The 18,030-nt window shown below is 32.8% G+C and overlaps 3 protein-coding genes across 3 annotated transcripts in view; 1 reads left to right on the top strand and 2 right to left on the bottom strand.

Moving 5' to 3' along the window:
- The window catches only part of LOC106104839 (RNA polymerase II elongation factor ELL), a 44,634-nt gene extending 42,849 nt beyond the window's left edge, over positions 1-1,785 (bottom strand). Inside the window, exon 1 of the mRNA XM_013285015.1 lies at positions 1,418-1,785. Coding sequence (XP_013140469.1) covers positions 1,418-1,552 — 135 coding nt within the window. The 5' untranslated portion in view covers positions 1,553-1,785. The remainder of the gene's footprint in view (positions 1-1,417) is intronic.
- Positions 1,786-2,907: 1,122 nt separating this feature from the next.
- LOC106104762 (tyrosine--tRNA ligase, cytoplasmic) lies at positions 2,908-4,906 on the top strand. Its single transcript, XM_013284893.1, has 2 exons — positions 2,908-3,028; positions 3,148-4,906. Exon 2 carries the CDS (start codon positions 3,165-3,167, stop codon positions 4,731-4,733), a length of 1,569 nt encoding a protein of 522 aa, XP_013140347.1. The 5' UTR covers positions 2,908-3,028; positions 3,148-3,164; the 3' UTR covers positions 4,734-4,906.
- A 9,199-nt stretch (positions 4,907-14,105) lies between these two features.
- On the bottom strand, positions 14,106-17,188 carry LOC106104725 (putative uncharacterized protein DDB_G0282133). Its single transcript, XM_013284855.1, has 3 exons — positions 16,511-17,188; positions 16,112-16,324; positions 14,106-15,936 (listed from the first exon to the last, which is right to left on the bottom strand). The coding sequence occupies exons 1-3, from the start codon at positions 17,098-17,100 to the stop codon at positions 14,106-14,108; spliced, it is 2,634 nt and encodes an 877-aa protein (XP_013140309.1). The 5' UTR covers positions 17,101-17,188.
- Between the last annotated feature and the right edge of the window lie 842 nt (positions 17,189-18,030).

The following is an 18,030-nucleotide window of genomic DNA, read 5'->3' as shown; positions in this document are numbered from 1 at the left end:
TTCATTTGTCAATCCCCTCAATTTTGTCACCTTTCACACATAACTTTTTGTCTAATCAAAACCTCATGTTACTTTAAAAGACTCATCATCACCTCCCCTGCCTTATCCTACTCCCGTAGGGTAAGTGCACCGGGTTACTTTAAAAGACTATCAAGATTATTAGTGTTTATAGTATTACACTAAGAACCTATTACCACATGTACTTTTAAGCCATCTCTAATACCAATGGGTTATGAAACTACAGTACTATACTAAAAGCTTTTAAATATTTACACTTGCAAATGACAACTTTTTAAACTACATTTCCAAGTTATTGTAAGCATAAAATAAAAATTTATGTAAAATGGCAATAACATGTTTTCAATACTATATATGTTTTATTACTCTTAGTACCTTTTACTATATATTAATGTTTAAATATATTGAATAGTTACTTTATAACATATTTATAAGTTTAAATATGTTGTTGGAGCAATATCCATTAGTGACAGTAATTATATCCATTACAAATTTATTTCAATGAAATACAGCACAAGTATGAGTAAAGTTAGTTAGTTACAACATTAAAATAATACTTCTATTTATTGCTGTTTTAATTTTGAGAAGTTTAACAAAATTTGAAGATTTTGTGAAACATAGTTTTAACTTTTTGATATAATTACATATATCTTTATTCCTTATTTTGTGTTTAATATATTTCACATTATTTTTATAATTACTATTATTAACTTCTTTAAATTTGAGTCTTCTTTATTTTTAATGTAAAATGTAGACCAATAAATAAAAATATATCATCAGAATTAACATTATGTTTGATTTCATATTTATTAATGTAAATAATGTCATATACTAAAAGTGTTTCAAATGATTTCTTGAATAAAATATTTTAGTTGATAATACTAACTTACTTCCTATTTCTCCAAAACTAACAATTATTGAATTAAGCGAAATTAATATAAAATCGTATTTTGTTACTGTTAACATCTCAATAGTAAAGAGTTTCTTCAACAATAAAGATTCTAATTGCACAAGAGTTGTTACAAAATTCTATATTACGATGTTAAAATCAATTGAAATTGTTGCAAATGCAGGCAGTGATAAAACGTTGTAAATACTAAATTCGGTGACAATATGATTCGAAGTCTTCCTAATAATAGCCAAGTGAAATACAATTCTGTGTGTAATAATACAGAGTAAAATTTCTACTTGTTGACGTGGCGTGACAGCGCAGGGAGTAAATTTACTTTACACTTTTAGTGTTAGATAGCCCTAGAATACTTCTATAATTTAAAAGAAATATTGTGTTTTGCACAAATATTTACAGTTTAGCAGTTTCATTATGATTACTTGAAATATAAGTATGGCGCCTGACATTGTTGGCCTGTTTTGGTAGTAACAATATGGCGTATGAACTTACCCTATTATTCCTAATAAAATCTTCTATAGCTTTCAAAGCAGAATCCGTAAGTTTCACAAACACTAGTTCCTTGTTTTCTTTATAACTAGACTCAGATGATAACCCATACTGAACACCTGCTGGCAAGGCCGCCATTTCTTATTCACTATTCGCACTGTGGACCAGCTGACTCCTTTGCTAGTCGTCACAATTCATATCATTCACACATTTCTTAACGTAATCACAGATTCACAACCTAATTAAAATTATAATTATGATAACAAAAGGGTTTTATAAGTCCAAATTAACAAATTTTTTGTAACCCCATCGACTCGGCCTTTGTTGGCAGCGCTCTTCAGTCTGCAAGGCCGCACTGACTGTCATGCGCAATGGCGCTTTTGACAGGAAACGCGAGCATTCACTGCAACAGTAGCGCCAAATTTGAATTTTAAACACGAGTATTACAAAACTTTTTAAATTGGTTCAAAACTTTTGCTTTTGTTTAATATTTATGAAGATTGAATTTCTTTGTCCTTTAATTCATAGGAGTTTTATTAGATTTAGGATGTAATACTAAGAAGTACTAATGAAGAAATAATAAACATTTATTTGTTTTGTTAGAAACTACAATAACAGTTACTAAGCAGACTAAAATTGGAAAAACGATACTTATTTACTTTGTTTTCTAAAACTTGTACAACGAGCAATTCGCACAAGTGAATAAAAATGTCAGACTTATACACTTTATAGTTCCATTTAGGTTTTAGGGTTTCAATGGCAGTGGAAATAGCGTGTACTAATAACTTCTTTCTTCGATTCTAGTTGTCTAAATACAGTAATTGAAATATGTATATGTCTTTTAGTTTGCTTATTTGGAATGGCTAAAATGTATATTATTTTTTGGAAAGTAAGTTCAGTCAGTCAGATCTATTATCTGTAATTAGTTCATCCAGACTTGATGTGCTTTATTTATTGTTTTATGGAATAATAAACAAAACTAAGATCAATCATTTCGGATGGGGCAAGTTTGGACCAAGTTGATTGGTTGGATTATTTTGGATTTCCAAGTTGCTGTGCTCTGGTGGTTACAATGTGTAGTATCTATACGAACACAATATGAAACTGCAATCAATCGTAGTCGAAGATTACCTACTATTGATATTACAGAAAAAAATATTTTACTATTAATATTTTTATCAAAAAAAATCACCATTGCCGTACGATTTTACTAACAGAAAATATTTGATCGACTGTTCATTCTAAACCGATGAAAAACGCGACTGAAGTGATTTAAATTAATTGTATATCCTAGTCCAATTTTTTAGTTGCCTTTTTTCTAATTTTTGTAAAAAAGCATTGCGGTGCGAAGTTAGTTGGGGTTCGAAAAGCATGAAAAAGGTCTGTATAACAGATAGAATAAGATGTTTACAATATTGTTTATGAATATGTTATCTGTAAATACAGACACCTGACAGATGACAAATATGTCAGCTGTGTCTGACGTATTCTTACGGATGACGTATGATGCAATGTGGAGTAGAGTTGTCGTATTCTAGCATTCGAAATTTGGTTATTTTCTAACATATTGTATAGGTATTAGTAGTTATTTACGTTGACAAAGTACTTGGTGCTGTAAGTTTCTTTAAAATGTTATGATAGTATTTAATCTAATTCTACTTTCATCTACATTTCGACAGTATTTCATCGCATAAAAATGTAAAAGCTTATGGCAGTAATATATTGGTTTCCAGGTGGAAAAGTTGAAGCCATGGCTAATTTCGAAGAGAAGAAACATCTTATTACTCGTAACTTGCAAGAGGTCATGGGTGAAGAAAAGCTGGTCGAAATCTTGAAGCAACGAGACGTTAAAATCTATTGGGGCACAGCTACCACAGGCCGACCTCACGTAGCATACTTTGTGCCTATGTCTAAAATAGCTGATTTCCTTAAAGCCGGATGTGAGGTAACAATCTTATTTGCAGACTTACATGCCTATCTGGATAATATGAAAGCGCCATGGGATCTCTTGGCACTTAGAACTGAGTACTATGAATCAGCAATAAAAGCCATGTTAACATCACTTGAGGTACCTTTAGAGAAACTTCGATTTGTCCGTGGTACAGATTATCAATTAAGCAAGGAGTTCACATTAGATGTGTACAGACTCTCATCTGTGATTACTGAACATGATGCAAAAAAAGCTGGAGCAGAGGTGGTGAAGCAAGTTGATTACCCAGTACTAAGTAGTCTGCTATACCCTGGCTTACAAGCATTGGATGAAGAATATTTGAAAGTTGATGCACAATTCGGTGGTGTTGATCAAAGGAAAATTTTTACATTGGCTGAGAAACAATTGCCTCGACTTGGTTATGCTAAGAGGATACATTTAATGAACCCTATGGTTCCTGGTCTCACTGGTGGAAAAATGTCTGCATCAGAGGAGGATAGTAAAATTGATTTGCTAGATAGTCCTGCTGTTGTTAAAAAGAAGCTTAAAAAAGCTTTCTGTGAACCTGGTAATATAACTGAAAATGGTATTCTATCATTCACAAAACATGTAATATTTCCTTTAATGAAACAGGATGAGGTTTTCAAAATATGCCGTGCGGAGGAACACGGAGGTAATGTAGATTATTCCAAATTTGAAGATTTAGAACAGGCATATGCAAAGCAAGATATCCATCCAGGAGATTTGAAAGCCTCCGTAGAACAAGCTATTAATAAACTTTTAGCTCCTATTCATGAAATTTTTAAAGATAGTAAACTTCAAGAGTTGACTAAAAAAGCTTATCCACCAGTGAAAAAAATTGCAGCTGCGGCCGCTGTTGATGAGGTAACTCCTGCTAAACTGGATATAAGAGTGGGTCGCATAGTAGAAGTATCTAGACATCCTGATGCAGATTCTTTGTATGTAGAAAAAATTGATTTAGGAGAAGAAGAACCAAGGGTAGTTGTATCTGGACTTGTAAATTATGTTCCAATAGAAGAAATGCAAAACAGAGATGTGGTGGTATTATGTAATTTAAAACCTGCTAAAATGAGGGGTATAGAATCAAAGGGTATGGTTTTATGTGCATCTGTTGATGAACCTAAACAGATAGAACCACTCTTGCCACCTAAAGATTCCCAGCCAGGTGAAAGAATTGTTGTGGAAGAACATGATAATGGTGAACCAGATGAGGTGTTAAATCCAAAGAAAAAGGTATGGGAGAAATTGCAAGTTGATTTGAAAACAAATGGCGATTTATTTGCAGTTTGGCAAGGGAATAAACTGATCAGCAAAGTCAGTGGTAATCCAGTAACAACGAAATCCTTAATAAATGCTCCCATAAAGTAATTTGTTTAGCGTTATAAGTAAAAATAATTTGCTGGTAATCGCATTTTTGAATTATTACATTTATAAGTATGCATTTTACATTAAACTTCCACAATTACATTCAAATTAAATTATTTTGATGTACATAATGTATTTTTATTTTGAACAAAATAAATATTACTTTAATTTTTAAATTGTTGTTTGTTTTTTCCTGTGTTTATAGGATAACAGAAATAGTACTATTAATATGTAACACTAGATGTTGCTCGCGACTTTACCGCGTGCAATTGAAAAAATATATAGCCTATGTTATGCACTGAAAGGTAGCATTTTAATGCTGAATGACTTTTTGAAATCGGCCCAGTAGTTTTTGAGTTAATTCAATACATACAGAAATCTTTCCCCTTTATAATAATAGTATAGATTATAATTGCTTAAGTTTTGTAAAACTAAATTTCTATACAATAGTTTTATTAGAGGGTATAGTAGAAAAGAAACGCTTTTTTAAATATGTACCAAAATGTAAAATCTCTAATCGTAACTTGTGTAAAAAATATAAAATTCTGAAAAGACCAAATTCAATTTTTTTATTTCATTTTAGCTGTCCACCCACTTTTGTAAATAGTTTAAATCGTCGGCTAGCGACACTGCTTAAAAACGCGAAAATTATAGTTACGTTAGAATAGAGATATGTTCCTTCATTTAATAAAAATAAAAAAAACGTTGAGTTTAACTTGTTAAAGTATATGTGTTTGTTGTATATTGAATAATGTCTATGTCGGTAGATGCAAATATACAGTTGTCATTACTCACACGCACAATGAAGTTACTTACTCTGATTTCTAAATATTACAGTGATGAGATATAATAAAAATGTAGGATTTTTGTGTATTGGTGTAGGGGAGACCATCATATGAATTGAAAACTTGATGGATGTAGAGATCCGGTTTTAACGACGTATATTTACTTACTGTGTAAAAAAGATAAGTAAAGAACAGCATTTTGTTTTGTATTGCAGGTAACCTATCAGTCAGGGATATGGGTGCATCTGCAGTGTCGCTTCTCTGCAATATGCAAAGATCACTACAAGACAAATAAAAATGTTCAATTACTGAAAATTTAAACTGCATTATTCAGTTGAAAATAAATGAAACGTTATTGGAAAGAGTTGTAAGGAGTAAGTATTTGTGTGAATTATAAATGCGAAAGGGTTGTCATGCAGTACTGCTATATTGAGGCTCGGATAAAATTAGATATTCAATATCGACAAGGGGCCGGCGCCCCGCCATTTTGGACGAATGAATAGTTGGCGGAACATTGCAGGCGACAGCGAGGGCGAGGGGAGCGCGCATGCGTGGCTCAGCACCCGCACCCTGTCTGTAGGGCCGAGGTCTCGCTCAATGTGATGTCAAAAAATGAGTTATTTTCCCATCTTATTCACTTATTACATTGTTTATATCAATGAATTTTGATGTTTTATATCGCCTCTCAACATAGTTCCGCGTGATGTGCGTGTTAGAGTGGTAAATTCATAAAAATCTAGACTTACCACAAGTGGTGTATCTTAAAGACAATGAAATCGTTTCCGTGATTGAAAGACTTATTTGCTTTAAAGACATTTACGTGTTTATAATAACTCGCTGCAAATTGTTTGATTAAATTATAAAAGTGATTTTTAGTGTACTTGCACTGGTGAAGACGGCTTGCGTCGAGATAAATTAAGGATCGAAGAACAACATAATGGGATGACAGGAAATACGGATTCATGGAAAAGGTTTGGCGCCGAGTCGGTCTCCATTCCTCCCGGAAGAAAAGGGATGGAAGTGGAACGAGTCGAGAAGTGACGTCATCGGCTCCACCGGAGGCTGAATACCAGAATATACACACTTTGAGAACTGCAGATTTAATACGTCAGCGCCAGGGCGAGGAAAAGTCAACACTCCGCTCCTCTTACATAATCAGGAACGGGGACAACTTTATCTTGGTGGAGAGGCGACGTCGGCGGCGGCGCAGGAGCGGCACGCGGGCGTCTTCCGGAAGCCGGCACCATACGCCGCCCCTCGAGGACAATGCCCGTGCAGAACAGAAGCGCCGACCGCCTGCTAAACTGAAGCTATTCGGCATACAATGGCCATTGCACTCTAGTGAAACTAGGTAAGATTATGATTGTAAAAATGTTGTTTAAAGAAAGCTACGCCTTCAGTTGAAACTCAACTGTCTGATTTTTCGGTAACTGCGTAGTTTACACCCCTATTGGTGTTGTTTTAATTATTGGAAAAAAACAAAAAGTTAGTATTTATATTTTCAAATATGTGCTAAATCCTGCGTTGTCTAGATCAAACGCATTTTGTTTCCGCTATACGAATGCAAATACTAAACTTGTAAACAAATCTTCGTAATTTACTTACTATAGAACATAATTTCAGGATGTTGTGACATAGATAAATATTATGAAAATGTTTTTGCGGTATACCATACATAGATTTATATTTACCATCTTTAGAAGAACAGACAGATATCGTAGTAAAATACGTAAATTGCGAACGTTTCTGATCTCTTAATAACTATTTAGAAATACCTACTATTATATACCTTTTATTTATATGAAACGTTATCTTCATGCTCTATTCCATAATAACGGTTGACCCAATATAGTATTCTTCCGTACGTTTATGACATATTGACGGTAATGTCTACGCATTTATACTGAACTAGGGTTTTCCTATAGTTCATGTTTATTGACTTTGTAGCAATGATAGAATTGCGATTTGTCTAACATAATTAATGACGACACAAAACATTTGCAGGCACACGTCGATAGCCCGTCGTTTCTGCCGCGGCCGTCGCTCTCGGGACGATAACGAGCTCTACCGTTCTAATAGCTTCAAGTTCGAGCGGTTCACGCGGGAGCCTGCAGCGGAAGACCTTACCTCCAGCTCACAGGTAACTTCCACATGTATAGCTTGCGTCCACAAAAATATGATCAAAAAGTTGAAAGTAGAGTAAGTCTATACTTTAAAACTGTACTAATTTATTAGCGACTATAGATTTAGTTCTGCATTTATCTCACTCATAGTCGTTTAAGCAGCACTTTTGCTCAGATTTCTCTCAATAATCTACATAGTAATAATTTCTAACGAATTTGAAGTAGAGAATTTTCAATGGTAAATTCAAATTTTATTTAAGTGCCATCTATTGTTAAACTGAACAACCCTTGAAATGGTCAGGTACTCATGAGCTTTTTAAATAATCTATTGTCTGTAACATAGATGGCGCTGTATTACACTATTAATGTAGAGCAACAACCCTGATCTTGGCGTAAGCCTACATGCCTTTGATGAAAAACCATTACTTCAATAATTTTATTGTTACTAATTAAGAATATAGTTTAAATGAGTTTCAAACTATAAGCTTGGTTTTTTAAAAATACTTTGGTAAACTTGTTCGTGGACTTTCATCGCGATTTATATTGATGATTGATGGATCGAAATTAATCAGAACTAGTTAGCGAGATTGGTATAAATTATGTTCACATATGCCGCCTGGGTCGGTCAATCATTTGTGAATTAGGTACGTAGTTTGTAACATATGCAAGAGATGTTTGAACAATGTTTTGTAAATATATTTAATGTTGGCAGTACAACTATATTTTTGTGATCATGTTGATAAACTCTTAATAATATAGCGTGACCCATTTATTTATCATTGTATGTTTTGACAGTGATTTGGAACTTGTCTGATTGTCTTCTAATTTTCTTAATCTTAACACAAAGTCTTGGATATAAAATGATAAGCTTATAGTAATTTTAAGTTAAAATTCTCGAAATTTCGCTAATACGTTAGGTTTCCTCGGGTCAATGTACAGGTAAAACTGCACAATATTATACATTTTTACACCGAACACTCCTGCCTCCTGCCTATAAATCACTTTATCCCCGCGGTGATCGAAATTGCCTCATCAACATACTAATACAGTAACGCCATATGTCCTCCCCAAGTTGTATAGATTCCGCGTGGGGTCGCTGACGCCCCACAGTTTGCGATAACTAGAGATACATACCGGCTTATTTTATCAATTTCTTACAATAAACATTATTGAACTAACAAATGACTCGAATCTTTTTAAGCTGTAAGGAACTGGAGCGAAGCGTAAAACCATGTGAAAATGAAACCCAGTGTTTGATTATTCAACAAAGGATTTTTGTTATTATTCTTTGGTACCAAATACATCCCAAGTTTATAAAAAAAATGGTTTCTCTTTGGTTCCGGTACGCTTTGGCGACTTGCACTAAGCAAGAGTAGTTTTACATTGAATGTCATTTAATTTTGTTAGGAGCTACAATTCAAACTTTAGTCTGAATATGACCACGGTCTTCGGATGTTATAAAAGTTATTTGACTAAAATATTTTTTTCAAATACAGTACACTACTCAAGCGTTATAATGATTAAACAAGAACACTTGTATTTCTTGCTCACAGAAATTTAAATGGCAACATTAAAAATACATTTACCAACTCTTCGTGGAGTTTAACCCAAAAATGAAATGAGGTTATTATGGCCCTCCGAAGGGCCTCTACCTGCGTTGAAACAAAATAAAACACAATAAGATACGATCGTTTTTAAAACGAACTCGGGGTAAAATACCGCTTCGAGCCTTATTTAGATGTCTGGCTGAATCTTGTCGTTTGCCCAATTGTCTTCATATTCTTTACTAAAATATTTACAAGTAGTGAAAACATTGACACATCACTTAACGTTAGATGGGATTGTGGTCAAGCATTTGCTTATAAAACACTAGCTTTCGCCCGCGACTTCTTCCGCGTGAAATTAAAAAATCATGGCCTATGTTACTCGTGGATAATGTAGCTTTCGAATGGTGATTGAATTTTTAAAAACGGTCCACGTTTTGAGCCTATTCCTTAAAATCAATCAAACCAAGTTTTCCTCTTTATTTTAGTATAGAAAACAAAGCATTTCTAAAGAAAATGTTATTTAAATTTGTGTCGGCATAGTCTTCGTGCATATTTTTGTATTCAAAATAGCACTAACATATCCAATGCGTAGATCTAGATTATTAAGGATTTAAACGAAATATTCGTTGGGTTAAACCATAACACTATTACCTGGGTATTAAAACCGCTCGACTGTTCCCTTCGGCCATGCGGTAATTCAGTTCACTTTGAGATAGCTGTAATTGAAAATGTCGATCGGTGCGATGTTCATTTTCCACTAATTAATCGCTGTGATGACATCACGTCCCCCTAAACTACGTACCTATTTCTCTATAAACACAATGAGATGGGCTGCTGTACACGGACTGCAGTCGACAGCGCCAGCTTTAAGCAGACAAACTCTTAGCCAGAAGAATGAATGTACATACACGATATATGAATGGAATGTATTTTGCTTACCTGAAGCCTAGTCTTCTTCCCATATTCATCTCCTCTTTAAGAGAAATGAATTAATTTAGCAAAGGGTAATGGGGAGAGGAAAATCTTCTTTTTCGTCCTCTCTTTTGTCGCTTAAAATTAGGCAATACTTTAGAGAATGCTATCTATATTATCTATGGGGAATGGACATTTCGCTATTATGGCGAATTAAAGTGGCAGCTTGTTTACCACTTTTTACTATTACTAAAGGTTGTGGAAAAACTCAAGAAAAAATGCTTTATGATGATTGCTGCGTATATTTTGTTTTAAATACGCTATAGCTTATTTTGAAATGCTACTATTTGTGTTTCGACTTAAGGAAAAAGCCTTTATGTGTATAATTTTTTATACATTAAGTGTACTTTGTATAAAGTCGGTGTATGATTTTATCAGATCTGTTTATGGTGTTACGTAGGACTGTCTCGGATCGCTAATGTTCTGCGAAGTATACAAGTGTGAGAATTACTAACATATGCGTTTGTGAGTCACTATGGGTACGGTTGATGACATTTTTATGGACTGACCGACTGGCTATCAAGTACTAACAAGGTTCATAGCTGTCTCACTATAAACATAAGAACAACTAGTTATGTATAGAAGGAAAATTACGATAGAATTATTATCTTGTCACATGGATTCATTCACTTATCAAAAAAGCATTCTTTTCTTGTTAACTTCACATTAAGACACACCATGTAACTTATTAGTCTCTTATTATTATAAAATGGTATCAAATCAAAAAAAAAATAATCAAAGCTTGCTTAGTCTAGGAGATATAGACGTCTAGTGCGAAAGAGTAATATGAGATTCGCGGCGTCTCTCGTGTGCAAATTCATGTATTGAAGACACAAAAGAAACGTGTCCTTTTTGAATTTTTGCTAGCCACATGTCTAGGATGGTACATCTATTGCATATCGTCATAGTCAACCTTTACTCAACTGGAGTCAACAATAGCCAAAGTTTCTTTTGACACATTCTGACAAAACAATCGTGTGAGTCTATCATTCTGTTTACTGATTATTCTATGAAAGCTGGTGTGTATTTGTCTCAGTTTTTTCAAACGGGATGTAAGGGATGGCATGTGTCAATACAAGTCACTGCAGTCAAAAGACAAATGAAACTCGAAAAGAAAACCCTGTCCTGTGTTCTTTGATCCCTAGTCTACGTTCAGTTGCATTAAAATTTACATATTTTGCGTTTCTATTTACGTTCCGTCTTTGATGTCCTCCATCCTTTTCATAACGGACTTCGTCTCCTAAGCCAGTAATATATATTCTGCAATACATGAATACTAATAAATAATATAAATTTGATAGTATTGAATATATTTAAATTTCTCTCCATACTATCTTTGTTACTCATATTATAAATGCGAATGTATAGATGTTTGGCACAGATGTAGAACAAAGTCTTACGTATAGTTTATTTACAAAAGTTTTTTTTATTCCACGCTGACGACCTCTCAATTAAAAGATAGTACGTAAATAATTCAGAAAAAACTTTAGTTATATCAATAAAATTTTTGTTTTAATTTACTAGTGTTTTATACTTTGTTTATTCTCATTATCTCTACTTACGCTCTTCACATAAAATATCATTTCTTATTACGTAAATATACTTGCTTAGATTGGAGTATAAATAAGGTTTGCTCAAACATACCCCTTAATTTGGATAGTCTGGCGACGCGACGCAATCAGCCGTATGTATTGTGTATCCTGTGCTTATGTATTTATTTACGTAAGTACTTACATGTATATAATCGAAGAAGTCTTCTTGCTTTTATAGATATAAACTCTGCAGTCTTGTCTGATCTGTATATCTCTGTACTTTAGTAATTACGACTAAATAATTTTCCTAAATTATAATTTCGTGTTACCGCATTTATTATATAGTAGCTTAACTAAACAACTTGCTTAGCTCCCTTTTTGTACTAATTAACGTTATACATCTGTGCGATTTTATTTCATTTTTTATTTCTTTAAATATGTAACTCATCATCTTTCTCTTTATCCTACTCCCGTAGGGTCGGTGCAACAGATTATTGTCCTCCACATAACTCTATCATACGTCATCTCAGTCATCACTCCCTTTTTGATCATGTCACCTTTCATGCAATCTATCTATCTTTTTTTAGGTCTACCCTTCCATATTCATAACTTACGTACTCCTTGTAACATGCGATTCATCCCTCCTCATAACATGCCGATACCTTGCTAACCTTTAACTCCTTATCTTCTCTACTACTGGGGCTACTCTCAAACTTATGTAATAAACTCTTTAGTTATGTAACTAATATGAATGGAAAATACACAATCTTACCTTTTAAATAAAACCACGATTGCTTTGCCCTTGGCTTCTAAAGTCAAAGATTTCGCCTTAAAAGGAAAGACGTGATCTGAATTTTGGGATAAAAAATATTAGTCGGCGGTAACATGAAATGAATGGCAATCCTTGATTCCTTAAATTCTTCTCGATATGCTTTAATACCAAAGCAATAGGTATGAAAATCGTTTAACGCAAACCGTAATTTACAAACGCAAAAAAATAAAATAATATCAACATCTCGAAGCAGCCAGCTTTTAACGTTTATTGAGGATGACGGTTTTGTTTAGAATAACTGTAAATACCATTCCCTTAGGACAAGGATGTAATTAAAATGGAATATTTAGGTATTACATATTGTCAAATAGTTGAAGTTAAAACGATATTTAGAAAACTATATATATTACTAGCTTTGACTTCGCCCGCGTGCAAGTAAAAATAATAAAAAACGTAACCTGTTACTCAGTGATAACGTAGCTTTATAATAGGGAAAGAATTTTTGAAATCGGCTCAGTAGTTTTTGAGTTATTTCAATACATACAAAAATCAAAAATCCAAATATTTCCTCTTTATAATAGTATAGATATAGATTATCCAACACAATAAGTACAAAAATTGTAAATTCAGAACATAGTAGACGTTCTTGGTATTTTCTCGAAAATAAATATAAAAAAATAAAGTGTCTTGAAACATAGCCTGTTGTGAAAATACTTCTATGCATCTAAAATGCAATACTTTGTCCAGTTCTATTCTTGGCTTTAGTCTTTTCTTGGCCTTGCAAGACAAAATTTGTTTTGAATAAAGGTAATAGAGCGATAAGTAGTAATTAAACAATTACATTCTGTTCCGTTACGTTTTTACTTTCACTCGTGTCTCAGTGAGAACTCGTCTCGATATAATTTCTTTAGATAAAACATTGAGTGATGAAAATGTACTTACAAGATATACGAGTACGTCACGCTTTCAGTTCAGACAGCAAGATTTATTTTGTACGAACTGTCGCCCGCAAACTTCGTTAGCGCAAATTTATCCCATTTTCACAGCGCGGAATATAATAAAAAAGTAGCCTGTAATATGCCTATATCTGAAAATCACGTCGTAATCGGTCCAGCCGTTTTGGAGATTGCTCGGAACGAACGCGGCTTTCGGACAGACAGACAAAATTTTTTTAATCCAAATACATCATCTTCCCGAAATCTGGATGTTTTCTTTTGTTATTACAAACAGACACTCCAATTTTATTATTTGTATAGAAGTAGATAGATTCGGGATTACTTTTTAAAGAACATATTAATTTTGACTTTTGAGTGTATTGTATATTATTATGATTTTGTAGAGAAATAATAGGTTTGTAGCGATGTATTGATAAAAGTATACTGTAGAATGTGAAGAAATAAAATAATAACCGTCTTAAAAAGTTTGGTAACTCACAACAATTATTCGTAAAGTGAACAATATTCCTACTAAGATATATCAAGGGTTTCGTTTTAAATTACATCATTAACCTACAAAATTTATCTATCATCTAAAATTAATTCGGTTAATACAAAAACAAAATGGTCTTCTAAACTATTTATTAATTATTTAATTTATAAGAAATATTAATAATATTTACATTATAAAATTATAATCACAATTGACTTATAAAAATACTGGTGGTAGATAGCTCTTCGTTGAAGGTCCTGCTCGACCTAAATGCGGTTTCATTGAGTAAATACTCTGATTTTTTAATTCATGAACATTTTGTGAATGATTTTCTTGTTCTTTATTAGACTTTCTTACATTATTTCGCTGTATCACTTTGTAATTCTTCAAAACGCCACGTATTTCTTGTTGCTGCGGTTGTAATCGAAAGTTATTCTGATTTATTGACGATTCTGTTTTGATTTCCTTGTTTTGCGAATCATTGTTTAAATCATGAGATCCATATTTACTATCGTTGTTAAGTTGCGTTAGTTTTCTTTTTGATTTTAATTTATTCGATTCAAAAATGTTTTTATTGATCACGTAATATAAGACATCTGACATGTCCAAAGGTTTCTTTTCTATAAATTTTACTTCATTTGGAGGTGTTGGTTCATTTCTAATAGTTTTTGGAGATGTAATTATAACGTATTGTGTTTCAGAATCAACTGGTTTTGGAGTTGAATTAATGTGATCCATATTGGATTCAGTACGAATCTCATGTTGTAAGTAATTTTGTTGCATAACAGGATTTCTTTTCTTGAAGAGATTTCTTAAAAAGAGATTGTTTCGAAGCATTTCATTAATATTGCCTTCAGTAGTGACTTGTTCCTTATTGTATTGTGGTATAGTTTCTTGCCGCTTTGGTAGTATTCGAACTTCTTGAAATTCCTGTTTCTCTTGATCATGTATCATGTTATTCGTTGGACTTATTGTACTAGACGATATTTTTTCTTCATTTAAATTGACTTTTTTATTGTCTGTATAATTGTAATATTGATTGTATGTAAAGTCAGTTTCGTTTGTCAAATATTCATATGTTGGATATTTATTTATATTATCTGTATTATAATATGAAGACATTAATTTTGGTTTATAAGAAACACTTTCATAGTCCAACCATTGTGGTGCATCAGTAGAAACTGCAAAAATGTATGGGTTAATTGCTTTAAACGTTTCTTCCTGTTTATTTGGTTGAGTACTGCTAAAATGGTCATCGAACTTGTATCCACCAATTATCTGACTAAATGCAGGTTCGGTTCCAGAAATCTTAACTTTATGGTTATTTATACCATAATCGTAGTCATTTTCGGAGCTGTTATTAGCATTTCTGTATTTATCATTATTTGAATAGTTGTAGTTACTATCTGACTTTGGTTGCTGTTCTTGGAATAAGTCAAAATTTGGATTAGTGTTTGAATTTTCGTAATTTCTAATAGCTTTTGAATATTCCATGGGTGTCATTTCATTAAAATTTATGATAACGTCATCTCCTTCGCTGGAAGATCTTGATATAAGATTTTTTGTAGGGTTAAGGTTTTCGATGTTACTATTTGAACCATATTGCCATCTCCAAAGGGCTTTTGTATTTTCAGATTCTTTTGAATTTGGGTTGTTTTGGCTTGACTCATAATTTACTAACTGCGGTAAAGTTGATTTTTGGGGTTTACTCAAAGGTAAATTTGCACCTTGTGATGCTAAAAATGTGACTTGAGGTTCTAGAGTTTCAAAATTTGTATTTCTTTTAAATTTATCTTCAGTGAATTCTATGTTTTGATTTACCGGTTCTTTGGAATTTGTTGCTGCTAAGTCGTTTTGTAAAGATGATCTTTGTGGAAGCCCAAAAGAAAAGGCTTCCGGTGTTCGTCCAGTGAATAAATTATTTTGAATAGGTATGTAGTTTTGATTGTTTTTGTCGTGGTTATAAATACCATCACTTTCATCATCATAATAATATCTTAGATGTGGCGGTTTTTTAGCTTCTTCAGCAAGATTGTATTGTATTGATCTAAAAACAAAATGTTAAATTAGTTATTAATAACTATATTCATATTACCTGAGGAAACATGAAAAAATGGTCGATGACACTTCTGGTGCCTCATTTGCTATCTGCGTTCGAAAAGATTTACTAGATTAAAATGCAAGATATGTCTTTACAAAGATAACAAAAGGAATAATCAAACCTTTGAATGATCTCAGGAACTGGCGGCGGTACTGGCAAATGGTCGCCGGTTGCTCGATATCCATTAGAATCAGCGATGTAGTGCACAGTGTACGTTTGTCCATTGTCACCAACATATGAATATGAACCTTCAACAACTTGACTTTCCTTGTCAGTACCCAAGTTTTCCATATGACTGTGCTGCACATAATGAGTTTGATCCGCACCTAAGGCTCTGTGAAAATTAGTTTGATAAAAGTAAAATCATTACAGATATCATCACAAATTAGGAGTATTTGAAATAATCAATCTACGTATAGCTATATTACTTTAATTCAAATGTTGACATGCTTAAAACTGCAATAGACTTCTCAAGAAAGCTGGTTATTATTGGGCGTCGTAAAAAGTTAAATTTACTTACTCATAGCTAAAGCTTCCATCCAAATCCATCTCATTAGACAGTCTTAGTATAGGTATTGCAATTTCTGTGGTAGATTGTATGTATACATTTGGAGGAGGAGCAAAGTGTATATTATGGTATGAAGCTTTTTGTTCAAGATCTTGATTGTTTACATTATCTGTTGATATTATAAACTTCTTAGATGCAGCATTTGTAGATGATTTTGTACCTTCTGTAGACGGAGTAACTTGCGGCGATGCTTTGCTATCCATTCTATCAATTTGTTTATAATTCAATACTTGTGAATTTGTTGGGAATATTCTTCTTTCTGTTTCCTTAATGTTTGAATTCATTTTTGTTTGATTGTACGTGAACGGCGTTGGTGCAGTTTTATTGAATATTTCATTGCTCTCTGTTCGTCTTTGCAATCCGTCTTTGTAATCCGTTGCTGGTGTTAGTAAAATTGGAAAAGATGTTGGAAATGCATGCGATAATTTTGCTTGAATTGAGGGTAAAAGTTTGTAAGGGTCGTCGTAATTGTTTGATGAGAAATATGGATTTAAAGTTTGGAATTCTGATGGAAAATAAATAGGTCTATCTGACGTAACCATTGAATTTATCAATGGATAATTTTGCGGGAATGAAACTTGTCCTTGGTGAACTTTTTCACCACTTACATAAAATGTGTTAACATACAAGAAAAAGTACACCTGAAACAATGTTTTGTGTGTTTTATTGTTCTTTAATTGCTGAAAATTATATAAATATTTGGGAATTACTTGCCAGTTTCATTTTTACAGTAATTATAATCCATATATTTCTATATCACGTCACTCTTTAACACAGATAGAATAAAGACTGATAATGAAAATGAATTCCGCATATATTTATACACACGCAAGATCGTGTTCAGGCATTCGTGAAAATATCACTTGTTGTATTTTCTCTTATGTTACCACTGACACAGTTCTTACACTGTTTATGATATTTCTTTATTATGCTTGTTAAAGAAAATCGATAGTCAGTTCCTGTCTTCAGCTATTGCTACATGTTTGAAAACCAAATTTAACGAGACAGCTTAAAAGCTTCTTTTGACTTAAGTATAAGTGACGAATTTTCTGCATTTTTAGGTTATTTAATTTATGAATTTACCAAAAAAAACATGATTACATTAAGTAGAATGCTTTATAGAAACAATCTTTCTTGAGGTTTTTCTAACTATAATTTTAAAATCTATTTTAAGTGTCCTCATACTTTTAATCTGAACTTTCTTGATGTTCGTTTCTTCTCATTCTATGATACTAAAATAATTTATTACTTTTTTTTGCGATGCGTTTTAGTAAGTCCTTACTTATTTAGAAGTTTCACTGATTTTAGTATAGTAAATACTTAAGTGTGAACGCACTCTTGAGAATATGTAACTTCTATAATAGCAAGTCAATGCCCTTATAAACTGGTTAGTATAAAATTTCGTTGGTTCAAGGTCTGGGCCGTATGGTACGAAATTTTATTTTAGTAGCTGCAGGTTGTCTTTTTTGGCT

This window comes from Papilio polytes, unplaced genomic scaffold (assembly GCF_000836215.1).
Source record: "Papilio polytes unplaced genomic scaffold, Ppol_1.0 DF823399.1, whole genome shotgun sequence".
Classification (NCBI taxonomy): Eukaryota; Metazoa; Arthropoda; class Insecta; order Lepidoptera; family Papilionidae; genus Papilio; species Papilio polytes.
Note: the sequence above shows the minus strand (reverse complement) of the source record. Positions and strands in the feature narration are given on the sequence as shown.

What these genes read in the sequence shown, in the direction of transcription:
- LOC106104762 (XM_013284893.1), top strand. Translation starts at nt 3,165, where the DNA reads ATGGCTAATTTCGAAGAGAAGAAACATCTTATTACTCGTAACTTGCAA.
- LOC106104725 (XM_013284855.1), bottom strand. Translation starts at nt 17,100, where the DNA reads ATGGTTACGTCAGATAGACCTATTTATTTTCCATCAGAATTCCAAACT. An exon ending in GATGGAAGCTTTAGCTATGA is followed by an intron (nt 16,325 to 16,510) that starts GTAAGTAAATTT and finishes TAATTTTCACAG; the next exon opens with AGCCTTAGGTGCGGATCAAA. An exon ending in GTTCCTGAGATCATTCAAAG is followed by an intron (nt 15,937 to 16,111) that starts GTTTGATTATTC and finishes TTTTGTTTTTAG; the next exon opens with ATCAATACAATACAATCTTG.